General features: G+C 47.7%; 6 protein-coding genes across 7 annotated transcripts in view; 1 reads left to right on the forward strand and 5 right to left on the reverse strand.

Moving 5' to 3' along the window:
- Positions 1-563: 563 nt before the first annotated feature.
- LOC108009109 (mid1-interacting protein 1) lies at positions 564-5,957 on the reverse strand. Its single transcript, XM_017073179.4, has 3 exons — positions 5,408-5,957; positions 2,375-2,516; positions 564-2,273 (listed from the first exon to the last, which is right to left on the reverse strand). The coding sequence occupies exons 1-3, from the start codon at positions 5,446-5,448 to the stop codon at positions 1,623-1,625; spliced, it is 834 nt and encodes a 277-aa protein (XP_016928668.2). The 5' UTR covers positions 5,449-5,957; the 3' UTR covers positions 564-1,622.
- Positions 5,958-6,597: 640 nt separating this feature from the next.
- cGlr2 (cGAS-like receptor 2) lies at positions 6,598-9,019 on the reverse strand. Of its 2 annotated transcripts, XR_011603712.1 has the most exons (4): positions 7,887-9,019; positions 7,626-7,824; positions 7,316-7,567; positions 6,598-7,254 (listed from the first exon to the last, which is right to left on the reverse strand). XR_011603712.1 is itself a non-coding variant. In XM_017072242.4 (3 exons), exons 1-3 carry the CDS (start codon positions 8,622-8,624, stop codon positions 7,485-7,487), a joined length of 1,020 nt encoding a protein of 339 aa, XP_016927731.2. In that variant the 5' UTR covers positions 8,625-9,019; the 3' UTR covers positions 6,598-7,484. The 2 variants fall into 2 exon arrangements, 1 of the variants encoding a protein (XP_016927731.2); XM_017072242.4 differs by having other exon boundaries at positions 6,598-7,567.
- A 1,349-nt stretch (positions 9,020-10,368) lies between these two features.
- Positions 10,369-19,605, reverse strand: part of RpL19 (ribosomal protein L19) — a 67,326-nt gene continuing 58,089 nt past the window's right edge. The window contains exons 2-4 of the mRNA XM_017072212.4: positions 11,390-11,419; positions 11,038-11,144; positions 10,369-10,972 (exon numbers count right to left, since the gene is read on the reverse strand). Of these exons, the coding sequence (XP_016927701.1) occupies positions 10,473-10,972; positions 11,038-11,144; positions 11,390-11,394 (612 nt within the window). The 5' untranslated portion in view covers positions 11,395-11,419 and the 3' untranslated portion in view covers positions 10,369-10,472. The remainder of the gene's footprint in view (positions 10,973-11,037; positions 11,145-11,389; positions 11,420-19,605) is intronic.
- LOC108008303 (m-AAA protease-interacting protein 1, mitochondrial) lies at positions 12,174-13,276 on the forward strand. Its single transcript, XM_017072120.4, has 3 exons — positions 12,174-12,620; positions 12,671-12,966; positions 13,019-13,276. Exons 1-3 carry the CDS (start codon positions 12,267-12,269, stop codon positions 13,158-13,160), a joined length of 792 nt encoding a protein of 263 aa, XP_016927609.1. The 5' UTR covers positions 12,174-12,266; the 3' UTR covers positions 13,161-13,276.
- Phk-3 (Pherokine 3) lies at positions 13,284-14,272 on the reverse strand. Its single transcript, XM_017072121.4, has 2 exons — positions 14,219-14,272; positions 13,284-13,753 (listed from the first exon to the last, which is right to left on the reverse strand). The coding sequence occupies exon 2, from the start codon at positions 13,738-13,740 to the stop codon at positions 13,375-13,377; it is 366 nt and encodes a 121-aa protein (XP_016927610.1). The 5' UTR covers positions 13,741-13,753; positions 14,219-14,272; the 3' UTR covers positions 13,284-13,374.
- On the reverse strand, positions 15,879-17,818 carry LOC108008301 (scavenger receptor class B member 1). Its single transcript, XM_017072118.4, has 4 exons — positions 17,105-17,818; positions 16,647-17,049; positions 16,332-16,582; positions 15,879-16,274 (listed from the first exon to the last, which is right to left on the reverse strand). The coding sequence occupies exons 1-4, from the start codon at positions 17,714-17,716 to the stop codon at positions 16,014-16,016; spliced, it is 1,527 nt and encodes a 508-aa protein (XP_016927607.2). The 5' UTR covers positions 17,717-17,818; the 3' UTR covers positions 15,879-16,013.

Here is a 19,605-nt window from a genome sequence, read left to right on the forward strand (position 1 = left end):
ATATTTATCGGGTCATTGGTTTTATGTTGGATTAGATAAAGAATTTCTCCTTAAAGGGGTGAGCAATACAAAAAAGATAACATTTAGAAATTAAAAGTAATGGTCACATTGATCAGATATAGGTATATGTATATCCAAGTGCGTCAATTAATAAATAAAAAGATAAAGATGAGTTTACGTTTAGAAAGGACAGGAGGAGCATTTTTTATTTGATTTGACCCAAGATAAGATAAAGGTATTTTCATATACGTAATTATAATAACATTTTTATATCGAAAGCAAGATAGGGTTGACTTTTTACAATAAAAAGGCAGTCACCTAACTTGTACTCTGTACAAAGACCCAATTAACTGGTATTCACTGTAATCTAAATAGCTCGTTTACAATGGCCATTGCCACCTTTCAACCGTTCGACTCGACCAAACCAACCGGCCTTTGTACCCATCACACGAGCAACAACTCAAATTAAGCTCCGTTGGCACTTTCTTTATCGTTGCCAAGCCCAAAAAGGTGGACAGAGGAGGGGGTGACCAGAACGAGGCACAAGAAACGAGCAGGTTGGATATATTTTCTAAGTAAAATTTATTTATTGTGTATAAATAATTCTCTTTTAGCTCTCGCACAAGCGCTATTATCGTTAGTAATTTTACAGTTTGCTCTACGGTCTTCGATGCCGAACCAGTGACATGCAGAAGACCCTCCGGGTGACATTCGGTGGGGTCTGGGAAGACCATGATGACCATCGCCATCCCCATCCCACTCCCGCTGTATCCACTGGATGTCGCTGGCCGGCTGCGAAGAGGAAATCAAACGAAACATAACGGCACAAATAGTTGGCTTAAACAATTACAATAACAATTGTGGAATATATAAATTTGCATACAGGCTAAAAGTGAAGTGGGTGGGTCATCTCCGCTCGCCTCCGCTCCCACTTCACTCGTGTTCGTATTCGTAATTTAGTTAGAAATTAGATTTCTTGTACTTGTTGAACAGTGTTTGCTTTAGTGTTGTTTCTGCAGTTCCCATAGCTATCTAACCAATATATATACGAAAACCAAATTGTACAGAACGAGGGATATATGGGTTGGGGCCACAGCTGAGCTACGGAGAACAATTTTGACTTGGGCGCAGTGGGGCCCCAACGGATACAGAAGGAATGATCGGGACTGATGTGATTGGCTTCTGTTATTTTTCATTTCGGTTCCCCTTAAAACCCATAAGAGAGATACAACGAAGAAGTTACAATTTTTACAATAGAACGTTTGTTGATTTGTTGCTTTAGGCGCTGCTTTATCCACTACTATAACTACCAGTTATTTATCATCCTCAGTTATACATTTATACAATCCTCATGCACACATACGATCCTCATATGTCTTACTTAGCACCCCCTCAAGTTACATATACATAATCATATACATAGATATAGATATACAGATACAGATATAGTTAAAGTTAAAGAAAGACCTCACACTTGCTGCACTTGATACTTATGAGTGTGAAGACCCGCCCGCGACTATAATATGAAGTTAACCCCGCCCAGCTCGAAAGGAAGTGAAAGTGTAGGTGTAGGAATAGAAGGCGTAGGAGAAGAGGGTCGAGAAGGCGTTGAGTTGGCCGTCCTAGACGGGCCCAATATCACTTTGGTATCTGGCGGTCAGGTAGTTGGCCGCCTCTGTCATTTGTTCCAGGCACTGGTACAGACCGTTCAGATGCCTCCGGCAGCGCTGCGCTAGCTCCGTGGCCTTGTCCCCGGAGCCCTGCTTCGACTTGGCAACGTCCACGATGTCGCTGCCGTCGGTGCTCTGGGCGTGGTCGCTCTTGTTGCCGTCCGACTCCAGTCCCGAGTCGTTCTCCTGCGAGATGTCCGAGTCCGAGTCGCTCATGTTGCTCACCGAGTTGGTGGACATCATCGAGGCGGTGGAGGTGCGGCGCACATGGCCCTTCACGATGCCCGAAGCACTTGTGCTTGGGCTGCCGCTGGACTCAGTCTTGCTTTCGCTGGGATTGCAATTCGAAGTGGGGTTGGGACTGGCGTTGGGCTGCTCCTGAGGGTGTTGGTCATCGTCCTCCTGGTTGGCGGTCCAGAGCAGGTCCTTTTTGAGCGAGTTCAGCATGTTGTACAGATTGAACAGCTCGGACGCGCTGAGGAAATCTTGCACATTCTTCGAGTGCGCCGCCCCCCGCTTTCCGTGGGCACTGGAGCTCTGTGTCAGCTGGTTGGCGGTTGAGTCCTTGCCGGTGGCTGGGATGATGTCAGTGCTGTCGCCGATCTGTGGATGAGCCAAGTGGAGGGGGAGGAGTGAGTTCGGTTGCGATTTAGGGGCTGGCCACTTGGAGGAGGCTGGGGGCTTCTTGGGGGTCATGTACCAACCTGTCGATCCATGAGCCTGCATGGCACCAGTATGGTGTCGTCCATAATGTTGACAGTCTTTACAAACTTCTCCATCACATTGACGATGCTGTCTTTGGAGAACTGCTGCTCATCGTGACGGGCGATGCGGCGCAGGCAGTTCCTGAAAAAGCAGAACAATCGAAAGATGAGCTTGGGCCAACAAACAGTAAACCAGTAGAGCGTGTGCAGGGGAACCAGTTTGGACAATAGACAGATGTGATTGGGGACCAGTCGCTGGAGAACGGCCAGCGTCGTTAAGTCTGCCGCGATCCGACTTCCGCCACTTGAAACCTTCTTTCTTCGATGCTCTCGGCTGGGGATGGGTGCGCCTCGGCGCTGGCCAACGTGGCGGATGATAGATATGAATTGGTTTCTATGCAAATCAGATATTCGCTGGCGTTGTCGCAAATTCGATTTGTATAAAATGGAAACCTGTTGTGCCTTTGTACCTGACAGTGCTCGTGTGGCTCTTAAAACAAAAAGCCCAGACGGACGGACAGAAAGATTTCTATTTTCGGTTTGCGAAGCCAATTTAACCTGTCCACGTGCTGTCGAGGGGCAGACGGCGGTGGGGGTGGGGAGGGCAAAGCCCCGGCTCTGCTCACCAGATCCCAAGTAATGGTTATACAATCCTAGCCGGTCTCATTAACTTTAATTTCTATAAAAGATCGCGTAACATCGTTGGGTCAAGCCCCATAAACTGGGCCCCAGCCATTAACCCGCCGGAGATGGGGAACTAGTCTCCGGTATCTGGAGCTGTAGCGGCCAAAGTCTAGAGGCGGCTCGGCTTATCGCTGTCAGACGGTTCCCAGACGCAGCTGGAGTTGCGTATCTCCCGGGCCTCCCGTTTGCCACAGAGATTGCCCAGCCCAAAACGTGGCCAGCCAGTGCGGGGCCGCGTGATCGGATCGCAGCTAGTTGACAGAACGAGCGCCGAGCGCACTGATAAATTTAGTTCTAGTGAATGCGCCATTTAAAGACCTCTACCCTACACTTCTACAACGCTCCGCCCGCCCCCGCGGCCCTGGCGAGCAAACTTAGACAATCTAGATATCGATGGCTGAAGTGTAACGACGGGGTGGGGGTGGCCACGCGAGCGCTGCGTGCTCCGTGCCTCGAGCTCCCCTGACCGACATCGCCCCACTGGGGCTAGAACCAGAACCAGATCTAGATCTAGCAGCGCGGCAGACGGGTGTCAAGGTTTTTTCCTCTGGCACGGCCAGACGTCGTGGACGGCGTCGGAGGATTCCCAGCCACTCGGTGACTAATTAAGCTAATTGCGTTGGATTCCAATCGTGGAAACCGGCGTAGGAATGCGAAAACAATTACCATCTTATCAACGTTTTTCGCTCTCGGACGCTCGGCCATAATAGATTGCTTGATTGCTGTCTCATGAAACTCTGAATAATCACCTCAATTTAATTTCAATTATAGCTATTTGTTAGTGCCCCCTGACCGCGACCCTGCCTTGGGAAAGGTGCTTCTAATCAGGCGCCGCTCGAAAGCTGGCCACGCGCCAGGCCCACTCATCAGTGGACGCTGTCGAGCCAGCAGTTCTTCTCATCGATCTCCTCCCAACCGCTCCCGAGAACCCCAAACGCCGCCGGTTCTGTTTGGGAAACACGCCACACGCTGCCAACCAATTGGAGGGCTCGCACACCTGCTGATTGCTCCCCGATCCGACCCGCTCCTCCGTACCCTAGGTGGGAATTGGGCTAAGCCCGGCCAGCGTCACGCGACATGCGCGAAAGGAAGGGCAGAGAAAGGGACAGGGAAATGGGAGGGCGAAGTACGGCATACAACGCCGAAATCAGGCGACTTTTTCATTGAGCGGCAGCTGAGGGCGGCAGGGGGTGGCGGGTGGCGGGTGGCGGATGGGTGGTGGTGAGCTGGGCTGGCTTCGTGTGGCAGCCTCTCTCTTTCGGGCTCGCTCTCTTCAGCCCGTGCGATTTCTCTTCGCTGCCGTGTGGCGTGATGTTGCCAGAAACTGTACGATGTACATTGTACAGCGTACGTATGCGATGACCAACTGAGAGTCGCCTCCGTCAGCTGAGCAAGATGAATGAATCGCTGGCGATGCTCTGCCCTGCTCCCGCTGCCCCACTGCCTCCGCCGCCATGTTTTGTGGTATTTCTCGTATTTGCAATGTTGGGCAATGGCATATACATACGAATACGCAGTCTTTGAACCGAATTGACCAATATTTGGTTGGCGCTGGCTGCGCTTCGACCTCCAGCATAATCGATATTTGATACGCCCGCAAATTAGATATTCTACCTACTAGGTGGCCGGGTTTGTTTGGCCTCCGGCTGTGGGCTTTGGGCTCTGGCCAGTGGCGGCCGCAGCCGTAAGTTGCCGTTCAAGGCGACACCTGCCTCAAAAAGTGACACATTGCTGGCGAGTGCGAGGTGAATCAGAGAGTTCTCTGGGACTTGAGCGGCCCAAGGAGGTCGGATGGTATAGGTACCCGATGAGTAATGGCTATTACCGATAACTGGCGCACTAGTGTCAGTCGGCCGGGGGGAAGTGCGATGTAGATAGTGCCTTATCGCTCATCCCAAAGCTGGGCCCCTGATTTGCCCCTGCTGGCTCACTCGAAACATTTAGGCAAACAAACAGTGAAAAAACGCCAACATATTTCTGTATAGGTGTACAATATATAGCCGATTGAGTCATATTAGCGCTGGCTTGGTTTTTTCTTTCGTGTTTGAATTGGCCGTCCCTCCGTCCACCGTCCACCGAAAAATCGTACGATAAATATCTTGTATCTCGTTTTTCGTTTTTCGTTCCGTCGGTGTCGGTGCAAACGAATCGAAAGAGAAAACGCACGCGGGGTGCGGTTGGTTTGGATTCAGTTTGAGAGGAGAGTGTAGAGTGAGTCCACAGAAGAGAGGAGAGCGCCTGAGGTGGGGCGCGGGCAGGGGCGGATCGGGCCCCGGGGGGATCAATTTAGCATCACTTTAGGCAAATTGAACTTAAACGCTTCAACTAGCGCACTCGGATTCAACTCACCGACTTGTCTCCAGCTTGGTGAGGTCTGTGTATCCGCTCATGATGGCTCTGTATCTTCTGAGTTTTCCGGATGATGTGTACTGCTGACACAATTGATTGGGGAATTTTCTTTGCTTTCGGTCGCACCAACACTCGCGCACTTTCACTCGCGTTCGGAATCGGAATATTCCTGGCTGGGATTATGAAATCTCCACAGGTGATTTGATTTGACTTGGTTTGGTTGAGTTGAGTTGAGTTCGCTCGAGTTCAGTTGCAGTAGTGCTGGGTCTGGATCTGGATCTGAATCTGGACTGGAGTAGCTGCTGGCCCGGCGGAACTCTGACTAGTGCGCTGCCTCTCAAGAAGTCGCGGCTGTTTTATGCCAAAAATTTGCATGCACGCACCGAGCTTGATAAGACCACGACTTTGGCCGTCGGTCTCGTCCGATCCAATTAAAATACGTAGGAATTCTAAACAGTCTGCACGCGCACCGCACCGATTCGATTTGCTTTAATTTCAATTTCAATTGATTGCGACGAGCACAGCACCGCGCCAACGAGAGATTTTCCAAAAATTACAGAGAGGGAGCGCCGCGGGTTGCTTTTATAGTGTGCGAGCAGCGCCAGGGCTACGACGCTCCGATAGACCCAGTGTTGCCCTTTCAGCAATTTTACCACCAGGTCTAGCGGGATAATTTTTAAAATTCCGGCTAGCGGGACTTTTTTTCTGAAAATAACCTGATACTTTGTGTTTTTGTGCTTAGGCCCAAGCTTCTTAAACATAAGCTTTCTCCCCTTGACTGGTTTTGCATTGTACCATATTTGAATAAGGGATGAACTTTATTATGATTTTATAAAGAAAGTGTTGAGCCAAACAAGTATCACTGGAAATGTGATATTACGTAGCATATCACTAGTGATTTGATCAGCAACGAAAGATGGTGGGTTCAGCTATAGTGGAACACGCGCTAGTTCCGGCACTTGTTTGTCGGTAAAGGGAGTGGGTTTCCAATTTGATCCACAACTCTACCTGCTCGCATATATACAACGATCCTATTTAAATTCACGTGCGAACCTGCATTGGGGCTTATTGCAAAAGGGATCTAGTAGAGAATGGGGTATAGAGAGAGAGAATATCTGAAAAGAATGGTGCTGCCCAGATGGTTTGCCCACCCTACCATGATCACCGCAGCCGCATTAAAATTGAAGCAATTCGTAATTATAATAAGTTTAATATGAGATAGGTAATTCTAAGAAAAAGTAGAATTAAATTTACAAAGATAGTTTTTATAACATCTTTAAATATATTTCATATTCAATAAGTATATCTAACTCAAGACCAGCTAAATGAAAAAAAGTAATATTTTACAATTACAGCTAAAGAATTATTTTTAGTTATAATATATTCATTTAATTTTAAACATACTTTTTTTAGCTAGCATTATAAGTTTTTCTGGCTATTTCTACATAGTATAGATAGTGTACACTTTTTATGACTCGAAAAGTTGACAACTCTGGATAGGACTATCGATGTGCTAACAGATGCTTTGTTAAACACGGAAATCCGTTAAAGTATGTTAATAGTTTAAGATAATTTTGGATTTTGTAAAGGCATGTGCAACACTATTTTTACACAACAACACAAAAAACATATTCTTAAAATTATTGAAAAATGTGTAAATAGGATTTTGTTCTGATCATCAATACTTATCTTCATGCCAACATTTTTTCAAATCGGACCATTCATTAAAAATTTAAAATCAAACATGCGAAAATTTGGAAATAGCCGATTGGCTGCATGCATATGTATCCCGCACTTCCTTTATATGAGTGGCGGGTATTTGGTAGTCGTCGACTATAGCGTTCCTTCTTCGTTTAGTAATAACAATGTAACAATTTCATTGAACATCATATACAAATATTGTAATACCTTTTCTGAATCGGCACTTCAGAAATACGTGGAAAACTTCTCACAAACTCTAGATTCCTTATACTTGAAAGTCATCCAATGATAATGCCGGAACTTGACTTTTTACAGCTCTAAGTATCCTTCTCCAAAGAGTCCTATCCTGGCACTTTAAGTGAACTTAATTTTTGTCCTATGTCAGCCGCTGGATATCATTTCGCTTTCGCTTGCTAATCCTCTTCGAACAGCATTGCAGACTCCTTTCTTTTTTGTGACCTATGACAATAAAGAGTAATTAAGGAATTTGACGCAAATTCTAGTTATAAGCGCTTACTGAACACTCGAAGAACGTAAAGTCCAGAGTAATGCTCTTGACGGACTTCGGCTTCCCTCAGAGCACTTGGAATTTTAAGGACACATTTATACATTTCCAACACTTGGTCCCGGGTCAACACGTCTAACATGTTCAGTTCGGGGTCCCAGAAGAAAGGAAGAATTCCTAGCCGTAAACGCTCCACCAGGTCGTCAAACATCTGAGGAAATTTCAAAAACACGTTAATTTAGAAGCGCAACAATGGGGGACAGTTTTGCTTACATCGGGCAAAATTGACGTTAGCGGTTCCTGCCAGTAGGACTCTGGTTCATAGCTAAGCTTCCAAAGAAACAAAGTTTTAATGTAGTAGCTCTTGAGGTTGCTTAAGTTGGTCTTAACATCGCGAAATTTTTTCATAAGCTTGATTGCATCCCGACAATTCTCGTGCTTACCCTTCAGCATTGCCCTCTCGGCTGAGTAAAACGAGGACCTAAATGATATGCTGCTGGTCTGGGTCTGGGTTTTCAGGGGCTTGGGGATCGCATCCCAGTAAGCTAAGTTCGCGCGTTCAAAGTATATCAACTGGTCCGCGAGCAACACGTTCTGTTCGAATCCCAGGCGGATGGCAGGTACGAAGTCGACCGAGTACTCCAGCTCCCCCTCCACGAAGATGGTGTGCGCCGGCCCACAGGTCCTATATTTAAGCACAGACACGATGCCATCCACCTCCACGCGATCCGCGATCCGATTGAGCGCTTGGCTAAATAGGCTCTGGAGCCAGGAACGGAGTTTGTCTACGACGAGAAAGTTTTGCGAGTCCACGAGTTGAAGCTGAAGTAGTTTTAGGATGCTCTGGTACTCCTCGCGGGGATCATCTTCAAGAAGTTCTAACACGCGCGTCATATCGAGAAATACGTTGCCCGGATAATTCGAATCTCGCGTCACGACGATGCTTTCGTAATACGGAATTTGTAACCTAAATACCAAGTCGAATTCGTTGGGTTTCGCGACTTTAAGCATATCACCCGTGCTCCCTGTAAAATTTAACGAAAACTACGCGGTAAGTAACGGTCGAAAAACGCGGCGCGGCGGATAAAGGCGGGACGCGAGGAGCAGGGATTCGATTCGCGGACTTAAGACAATGACCGGATTTTTAAAGTACGCCAAAAACACGTTATCTTTACGACCGTACTGCACTTGATACCGATTCGTGGCCTTAAGACAATTACTGGATTTTGATAGTGCGCCAAAAACATTTTATCTTTACGACACTATTGCACTTGATATCGCGGTTCCAAGTACTCTGACTCACGGTTAAAATGGGATGGGGATAAGGAAGGTGTGTGGGTTGCAGTTCCGGCTAAAGTTCAGCCAAGGTCCAGCGAATCCATGCGAGGGGATCCGCTGGGACGGCTACCTGATCATACCTTCCAAACTGTACTCCGCGATGAGGCTGTCCAGCTGGGCATTCTCCGATCTCAATATCCCGAATATTATAGAATGCAACGCTTCGAAATGCTTACCATATCTTTCTTTCTCCCACTCCGGAATGGCTATGTACTTACTTTTACATAAATCTATAGTTTTACTTAAGATGTCTTGGAACCTCATTTTTTGCTTAACCATGTTGTTACCTTTATACATATTTTCTTTCTTTTATAATTAAGCTACTAATATCTGATCGACTTTTGGGTTCTCTTGTTGGGGACGTAGTGACTGACAATGGCATCCACATGTAGCCTGTCTGATCGCAAAAGCTTAAAAGCCACAGCTGGAACAGAACTCGAAGCTTTTTTAGTATTTGGATCGCATATTGTTTTAAGGGGTTATAGCACTTGTATCGAGAAAGTAGCCATTGATTTTGTTTTCATGTTCCGGTTTTTGCGCCAAGACCCTAATATTAATTTTTTAATGTTTCGTTTGGAACAAAGTAAAACAAATTGATTGATAAAAAAAAATTCAAAATGTAAGACCAAAAACAATTTTTTCTTTGCGAAGCATATGTAGATTGTTATCTAAACAAAACAGTCAGTCTTCTAGTTTAGGTAATGTATTTTGCCGAATTAAGGCGAGAAAATTTTAAGCAACATTTTTTGCAGTTCAGGACGCGAAGTCATCCACATAGTGTGGCCGAAAGAGACCGCTATTATCACCTGTTCACTCGACATCCAAACAATGACTACATATATTCATTCAAAAAGCTATACATTTATATTTAAAAAATTACTGAAATTACCCAGAAACAGATTTATGTATGTTGGACAGAAATTTCACAACAAAATCCGTTTTACAGGTGATAACAGAGATGACTAACCATCTCTTCCACCCCAAGAAGGCAAAACAAAACATTAAAACTATCAAAAATCAAATAGAGTTTGAATAAAAAACGGTGCGAGCCCATTAGTAAAAGTAAACAGAAAGTACCTTGCCAAACATGCATTACCTGCATTTGGCTTATGATTAACTGCCAATTTTTCCTTACTAGTTTAAACCTTTCCCTTTTTACTTGTTTAAACCCTAATTCGTCATTTAATCAGAGAGTCATTGCTATAAAAATAGTTGAAAATCGTTACGTGGAATAACAGGTACTAATGCAATAGGATATTTTTTTAAAAACAATTTTACGGTTTCAAAATTTAGTAATCTTTCAACTGATTGCACCAATGATTTCGGGTATATGCAGCTTGATATGTTTTAGCAACACAATTAAGCACCGTCATCTAAATTCCCATGCACAGATTACGGCCATTAATAAGCGGGAGCGTTTCACGTTTGTACAAAATCATTTCGGCCAAACTAAAGGTGTTTTATTCAGATGACAAACAGTACTATCAATATGGGGTACCTCGACTAGCGAGGCCGGACTGCTTAGTGTCCCGCGGTGGCGGCCTTGGCGGCGATCTCGTCCTCCTTAGCGTGCAGGGCGATGAGCTCCTGCTTCTTGGTGGCGATGCGCTCCTCGCGGCGCTTGCGGGCCTCGCGGACCTTCTGTCGGCGGGCCTCAGCCTGGTCAGCCAGCATCTTGCTGCGCTGCTTCTCGGCCTTCTTCTTGTGGATGTACTCCATGAGGACGCGCTTGTTCTTGAACACGTTACCCTTGCACTTCATGTACAGGTCGTGGTACAGGTGCCTGTCGATCTTCTTGCTGTCGCGGTACTTCTTCAGCAGGCGGCGCAGGACGCGCTGGCGCTGCATCCACACCAGCTTGGTGGGCATGCGGGCGTTTGCCGTACCCTTGCGCTTTCCGAATCCGCAGTGGCGGCCCTTGCGGCGCGCCTCGGTGTTCTTGCGCACACGGTAGCGGGAGTGGACCACGACGGGCTTCTTGATGATCAGACCATCCTTGATCAGCTTGCGGATGTTCTGACCTGCAGTGGGAAGAGGTTGCGTTAGTGGGAACATTTGCTTCGTCTGGGCTTAATCATGTACTTACGCGAGTTTGTGTTGGCGATCTCGTTGATCTCATTGGGGTCCAACCAGACCTTTTTCTTGCCGCATCGCAGTACGGAGGCTGCGAGCCTCTTTTGGAGCTTTAGAGAACTGCAAAGGAGGGGTATTTGTTAGTCGGCTAAGTGGAAAACAGCGTGCTGCGGTATGCATGTGTGTGTGTGTGTGTGTGTGTAGGTGAGCGGCGCACGTTTGGTAATTTCACAATTGCCGGAAAAACTGAATTGCACTCGGCCACCGGGACTGCCGCGGCGGCACGCCCCCGCCCCTGCACACTTTGCACACATTTTAAAACCGCGAGCGCTTCATTTCGCGCATATTTACAAACTTAAAACTACCTCATGCTGTCGACCCTTGCTAATCGTGGCTCGGCTCGCTGGGAAAGAATTTGACAGCCGGAAATCAGCGAATAGACAGTCTGTTCGACGTAAGTACGTAAGCAAAACGTAAGTGTCAGCATACGTAAGCTATCGATGCATCGATAGGCGGTTAGGTCTGGCAACGCCGCACTAATAAATTTGTAATAAATAAACTTAAAATCGATACAATTAACGGATAATAATTCAAAATGTATAATATTAATGACTCAAAAAAAAAATAATTATGTTGCTAGTGCTTGGTCTTACATAAATAAATTAGTAAAGTCCCAACTTTAATTGCTATACAAAATATGTTCCTCAGATTTCGGTGTCCTTGTCCGCATTCATCATGAATGCATTAATTAAAAATGTAATGCTTTGATGTATCCTATGCTATATACACACTCCATTCAGCGTTTGAAACTGTTGCAAAATCGGTTTGAAATTCATTATGTTCGAAATAAAAAAGGAAAAGACTTTGAATAAAGGCTCCATATAAACAGGGGTTTTCCTGTTGGGCCCCCTAAAAAATTGTTTTGAAAATAGCTAGGCTGGCAACACTGGTCTGCTGTGTTTGCATCGATAGCTGCACTTCATAGTATCATGACCTTAAACACAAAAATAAATTATGAATACTTTTTGAACTTTCCATTTCGTAAACATTTGTAATATTAAACTTTAAAAATGGCTAAAAACTGGCACATTTTTTTCTTTAAATAGCCAGAATAATATCCAAATTTTGACCTGAAAACAGCCAAGTTGGCAACACTGGTGAAAACCTTATGTTACCTCTACTGCGATAATAACATTTTTTAAATCAAAGCAGAATTGCACCGCTGAAAGTGCAACATTCGATATGCAGCACACTCTAAGACGCTGCCTGGGCATGGCCCGGTTTTCCCTGACGCGTCTGCAGCCCAGACCCATGGTGGCAGCCTCGGGGACACAGGATTCGCGGGGCATCCCGAACCCCACACAGCCGGCAAGGCGGTCCTATGCATCCGTGCCGCAGGAGCAGGATAAGAAGGAGCAGGAGGCCAGGGAGAGCCCCAACCGACTGCCCCGGCTCATGGACTTCCCCGAGATCGTGTGGCCCTCGGCGCTGAACACACTCAAGAACTGGATCACCATCCAGTTCATCATCCGCCCGTACTTCGACAGCGAGTTTCAGCTGAAGGACTTTATTTACGGCGCCAAGCAAGCCCTGCAGGTGGGTCAGGTTCCGTCTATCATGGACCCTTCTAACTGAATACCCGGCAGGTGGTGTCCTCAAGACTGATGGGCGGTGACCTGGACTCGCTGGACAAGCTGGTCTCGCCCGAGGCGATTGCGGAGCTGCGGCCCGTCATCCAGAAACTTTCGATGACGCAGCGGCGGCAGTTGGAGATCAAGGAGAGCGACATCTACCTCAGCTTCCCCTACCAAGTGGGCATTATGTTCGACGAGGCGAACGACAAGCTGCAGAAGCGCTTCGTCGAGATCACCATGGTGTTCCACGTGATGCGCGGCTTGTCCGAGATGCGGGAGCGCGGCGAGGAGATTCCGTGGAACATGGGGTAAGTCGGGTCGCTCTTGCCGTTAAATCATCCCCTGACCGACTCACTGCAGTACCCTGCCCGAGTACCAGGACAAGGTGTTCATCTGCAACTACCGCTTCGTGAAGGAGTTCACCGCTGGTCAGCACTCGGACTGGACGATCAATGTGGCCAACCAGTTTAGGGCCATCGACCTCATCAACGAGAGCAAATAACACCTACTCATGGGCTTCCACCTGCCGTCTCTGTTCGCCGCCCCCTAGCCGATATTAGCCACCCCTTCGTTGGAATTAAAGTTTCGTTTGCCGCATTTAGGTATAAAAAACTAAAATCTTTACTGTGGATCTCTGATTTAAATTAGGTTCATGTGAAATGAGTGCATGTAGCGGTGTAGTTGTGTAGCTGCGTAGCTGTGGATGTGCGGCGAGCCTAGTGTCCCTCGTGCTTAGCCCTGTAGAGGCCCTGGGGATCGTATTTGTCCAGCAGCAGCTTCCACTCTCCGGCCTTGTTGGCGCGCAGGAAGTTGATCACCTTCTGCGAGTTGCGGCGCTGGACATCGGTGCACTTGGAGCAGTCGGACTGCAGGGCGTCGGGCAGCAGGCGTTTCAGCTCGCGGCCCTCCGGCGTGCACGCGCCCTTGTCCATGAGACACTTGAGGTAGTTGTTCAGCACCCGGTTGTTGCCCAGAACCTCGTCCACGTTGACGTTGTCGAACTTGCTGGTGTACTGCTTGTTGCTGGCGGCGGCCGCCAGACCGGCGAGCACGCAAAACACGATGGCTAGTGAGGCTTTCATCTTGAAGGATGTGCTGCAAGGAAAGGCGAGAGTTTCAAGTTAGCAACGGCGGGCGAACAAAAACAAAGGGGCTTAGAAGTGGGTCATCTCTTCGCCGGCTGAGCACCGCATCTAGTTAGAAGGCGTCGGCCAGTCTCGGCCTTACTGTCTTCTGGGAATCATCCGAGGCGATCGCTGCGCTGCCCACCTTTGTCATGCATTATTTATGGCCCTTGGCATATATATCGCATATGCATACTAATTCGCGATCGTTTGGTTTCAATATTTTATAAAGAAGATTTCACAATTTAACGACCACGTCGTCTTAGCCGCTTTCGACTTCTATGTGGCTGGTATTTAAGTCCGTGCAGTCCAGTGGACAGTTGCTCTGGTTTACGCAATCGATGCGGGCTTCGCCTGGTTCGCACTCGGCAGCGCGGCTTTCCTCGTTTCCTTTGGGCACTCGGGCCAACCAAACACGGCTAGATGGCTTACTCACTTCTCTTCCGGAGGTTTCGGTGGCCTGGGTGGTGCAGTTGTGGTGCGTACAAAGGCGCAGCTTGGATTGCGAGCAGTTAGCCTGTCGGCCTGGCTTTTATACCAGGAGCTTTGACGGCTCCTACACTGAGCGCAATGGCCAGCTCTCCGGCGGCGGGAGCTTTAGCAGGCGGGGAGGCGGCTGGGGGTTTGGCCAAAGTCGCGGCACAGTGTAGACCCAAAGCTGACAAACCGAACCGGATTTTCGATGACTGACTTAAGGTTTTTCAGCCGAATTTCGGCAAGCGGTCTCGACTCTCGAGTCGGCCAGCGGTTCAAAGGGTGGAATGGAATGGGAGTTTTATCACAGATTCATTTCTCACACCCCGATCGTTTGTTTACCCGTTCACGTACGAAATTCGTAGGAAAAGCATTGACGTACGTGAAAATTAAAATTTACATGTCGATTTTGCCAGTCGGTCTTAGTTGCTCCGAGACTCGGAGACCCGCAGCTGCCACTGGAGTTCGGTGGAGTTTTGTTTCCGACTCTTTCCCGACTTAACGAGCGCATTTGGTAGTGCTAACACTGCGGCTGTGTTGTAATCACTTTTATGCATTTCCATTTCCCTTTTAATTATCTTTGGCGTCATGAATCGCACGCACCAGTCTAGACTTAACCAGATTTCGAAAGCTCTTCGGGCGTGTGTGATTTTGTTTTGTTTTGGCGCAGACCGATCGATTCCAACTGGTCTGGCCTGAGCAATTGGGATTTACCCCCGGCCAGGTGGACATTTTGGACATCTCGCCGTGACTGGGGCTTTTAGTTCGTCCGCACTTGGGACAGAAGCAGAGCTTGCTAATGGAGCTCAGCTCGAGCTGCAGATAATTCTAGTCCGCTGGGGTCGGCGGTAATTGGCCATAAAGCCAAAATACACTTTATACCCTCGTATAATTATGAGCATTTTTACGACTCTGACGCGGGCGACACTGATTCTACGGATCTACTGGATCAGCTCCGCTCGGTCTTGGTCTGACACTGGGTCTGGTCTGGGCTAGGGAGGTCAATAAATCACCGCGTTGACTCTCCACCTGTGACATAACTCTCGTGCCAATTATACAAACAACTTTCGGCTTGTCGGCGCTGATTAACATTTTAATTGGGGCATCCTTAGCCCCGAGCGCTGGGGATATCGATTTATGCAAATCGAGAGTGTTTGGAAGGGAAAAAAACTCCCTGGCGTGTTTCGGGACAGAGGGTCAGAGGGGCCCGCGGGTCCCGGGGTGGCTTACCTTGAAGTCGGACAGGGCATCAGCATCGCGGCACGGGAAGATCATGAGACATGTGCAAAAGTTCAGGTTCAGGAAGGCGAAGGAGAAGCAAACAAGGCGAAACAAAAGTAAACAAACCGCAAAATCCACAACAACAGGGGCTGAAGAAATACTAACAATAAAAAGTAAATGCACAGATCGAATAAAACGCAAAATAAATCTTCGGCCGGTACGTGCCCAAGATTTCAGTGTCACGCCGCACGGCACAAGAGGCGGGGCGAATCAAACAGAGAGCCGCGACCTCAAACCGCCGGATCGTCGAGGGAGCTGAGGTGGGTGGGGAGCCAGTGGAGGACCGCTTAGACCTGGCCGTCTGACTGGCTGACAGATAAGGTGAAATGAGGCACATTCAATTTTCCTCTTAATCGTATATTACGTAACGGCGAACTACTGATAGTGGATCAGCAGAAACACCTCTAGCCTAAGCCTAAATCTTGTATACATATATACACGGGTCCAGTCTGGGAAGTAAATCACATCAGTAGACACTATTTGACAGTCACATGAATGGAGGGAGTGGTGGCCTGGAACTTGGTCTCCAGCGCGGTGGCTGCGCCCATGTTGCCGCAGCAGAGCTTGCGGAAGAGACCCATGTAGCCGACGTCGTCGCAGGCCACACGGACCGCCTTCAGGACGCTCCACAGGGCCACCAGCAGGAAGAGCCCCATGCAGTACGGCTGCATGTGTGCCACGAGGTTCACGTTGATCCATATCAGGGCGGTCACGAACCCGGGCAGCTGGCCCATTTCCTGAAAGGGATTGGAGCTTTAGCATACGCCTTGCGAGAGTTGCAGGATGGTACTCACAAACTCGTACCAGAAGCTGGGAATCATCATGTTGCTAAACCTCCTTAAGCGGTTGCTGAACCCCCTGAGATCCGGAATAGGGATGTTGGACTGGAAGCGATACTTTTCCATAACCGGAATGCCAGTGATGGGCTCCAGCAGAATGTAGGGCTCGTGGTCCTCGGCGTTGGGCGTGTATCCCTCGTAGTGCTCGCTCCAGTTGTAGCTGCTCCCGTAGAAGTGTGGCATCGAAAAAGCGGATGGAGCGTCATCTTTGGGGATACAGATTTCGGGGTTACCATATGCCTAAAAGACAAGTTCAACCAAGAGGCGTACTTATCACACACTGGGAAACGTCGAACATCCCGTCGTGCAGCTTGACCCCGTAGCTGGTGTCCAGGCACCCGGGAGGCTTCTGGTTCTCCTGGAGCAGCGTGTAGCGGAAGATGTCAAGGCCGTTGTAGCGCTCCCGGCGCTGGAAGTTGAGCGGAAGGACCCGGCAGGATTCGATGGCCACTATGTCCAGCGGCGTGTCCGGCTGGACAAAGGGGGGGAAGAGGGAGTTGTCCAGCGCTCCGGTCACGTTGAACGGGCACGAACCAGAGTCATATCGGAAGGTGTGAGGACGTTGCTCCCGGATGATCACCTCATTATTGAGGGTCTCGATACGGAAGAAGTTCTCAATGCCGTGCTCCGGTCCGATTTTCACCGAATAGACTTCCTCCTTCTCCTTGAGAGCCTGCGCGAAGAGATTAGCGAGGAACACACAAGAAAAAGGTTTCCGAAACACTTACGTTGTACAGCACGGCGACGTTGGATCTAATGTTGGAAACCTTGGAAATGGATTGCAGAAGAGGACGTGTGAACTCCCACAGAAAGTAGTAGACGCTGTCGGTGACGAAGATGTCCTCCATCATGAGCGCTGCATCAAAACCGAAAGCCGCAATTGGCAACGTGTGCTTAAGTTTTGTCGCTGCGCCCAGTATTACGTTGTTGGTGGACGTTATGGTCCAGTTGAGGACGTCGGGAGCCACGCTCTCCTCCGGGAGGAACTCCACTATGCGGTACCGGTGTTTGCGGTACTTTATGTTTGTCGCGTTGCGCTCCAGGACATCGTTGAGGCCCACGATCTTGTAAACAATGGGGCCGATCTCCTCAACCTTTAGCTTGCTGTCACGACCGCTCCGGAACTCCTCGGCGTTGGTCACGTTGAAGACGTAGTTCTTCAGCTTCCCGAACGGCGAGTTTATCCAACTGTCCATAGTGGGCATCTCCTGGCGGAAGCGTACATGCTCCCTGGCCACTAGGATCGGGTACTCCACGCCACAAGACATCACAAAGAGGTAGACATTCAGAGCCGCGAGGACCAGGCAGAGCACTATTTTTACCCACTGAGCGAACCGCATTTTTGGGCTAAGTATGGCTTGGACGGAAACCAGAGACCGGAGTGATGTGCGTCCGAGTCCGGGAAAACACGCGATCCGTTTGAGTTTAATTCTAAACGCTTTCGGCAATTGCCTTCCAATCACTTATCACTAGTCTCCGCCTTCCATCCTCCGACCTCCGTTTCATTTGAAAAATGAAATGGAATGAAAACAAAGTTTATAAAATCAAATAGCAGAAAGGCTATCAGCAAAGCCAGGGAGCTGATTCTGCTCATGCCAACGCTGGGAATAACAGCGATAACGAGGGATCTCTGACCCGAGCATAGAAGTTGTCCAAAACTTAGATTCGATTCGGCTTGGAGGGAGGGTATGGACTCTTCGTGCAGCCGTACTGCCATACAGCCACCCCTCTCCAGACAGACCCCACTGGCTCTGCGCAGACCTTTATGGGTATGCATAGGTGGCAGGTGTGGATGGCCTGCAATCGAACAGGCGACTCTGTCCTGGGGTTCCGGCAGAGGTGGCCTTATCAGGCACAGACAGAGCCGGCTTCTCTTATCAGTGCGCGGGCATCCGAACGTGCAACGAAACAAATGACTCGCCATTAAAGTCTGGCTTTGGCTGGTCCGTCTGATCTTGTCCAAGCTCGGAATCTCGTATTAATAGACAACTTTATGGCTATGCTGCAGAATCCGGTCTGGCCCATATGTCCGCTTGCAAAGTTCGAGGTACTGTAAATTTCAAATAAACAAAGATTCTGATGACGGTCAATGGGTGCAATGGGGTCAAAACATTTGTTTAACTTTTAAGAGTGCTATACATTTAAAATACTTAACGCTTCTTCAATGGTTGTGCAAGTTGAATGTCGCTTTTTTCAATCTGTTATACTTTTAATCGGTGCCGAATCTTTTATTGTACAAACTAGCACGGTAATCATAACGATAGTAAACAACTTAAAATTAACCCTCTCTTTTAGCACTTATTACTATAATATTTAACAAAGCGAAATCGTCCGAAATAAATAGTATGTGTTTGAATGAAAATTATTATAATAGCAAATGGGCAGATTTCACTTTCCATTGGGTTGAACCTGTAAGGTTGCATACTTTTGGGATTAAGCAGAAACCGACTTAATGGCTGCTGCGAAGTCGAAGCTGAAATTCAATTTTAGAGAGTTGAAAACAAAAGTATTTCTCGGTAGATAATATTTTTATTGCCGTTACTCGTAGAGTAAAAGGGTATGTGTAGGGTTAAAATATGAAACAGGTAGAAGGAAGCGTTTCCGGCCCCATAAAGTTTATATGTTATCCTCGTAAAACAAAGCATTATAATAAATAGCCGTTCCTTGGCCAAAGGTCGCTTTCAGTTCACCTGGTAATTGAAATCGAAAATTGCCCGACAAATTTAATCAAAATCCCCTACAATCAAATAAAAAAGTCAATAGAAATTATAAATCCAAAATACCTTATTTGCTCGTAGAGAAATCTTTCAAGTAGGTACATTTCTTAACTTCAGGTACCAGGCGAACATAAACGTTTAGCAGGTGTAGAAACGATCAGCTGATTTGTTTAATCGAAGCTAATTGGAGATGCCCTCGTGACTGCTTACTTTCTGCACGGGCTATGCAAATGCATAGGATTTCACTTTTATTTCGTGCATATCGTGACAAGCTCGTGGCACGGCCAAAGTAGAGCATCTCTAATCTGCGCTTTGTTCTCGACTAACGGTTTTTTCCCATGGTGATAGATTCCTATTGGTCAGTAGGGGAAGGGGAAATATGGAAAGGGCCGCCATTTTGAAAGTGAACAGTTATTTAAGTTCATTTTTAGCTAACAGCTGTCACCTGCTAAGTTTTCTGTTTGCCTGGTGTCTGAGAGCCATATATCCAGCATTTTGAAAGAAAATATGTT

Source organism: Drosophila suzukii, chromosome 2R (genome assembly GCF_043229965.1).
Source record: "Drosophila suzukii chromosome 2R, CBGP_Dsuzu_IsoJpt1.0, whole genome shotgun sequence".
NCBI lineage: Eukaryota > Metazoa > Arthropoda > Insecta > Diptera > Drosophilidae > Drosophila > Drosophila suzukii.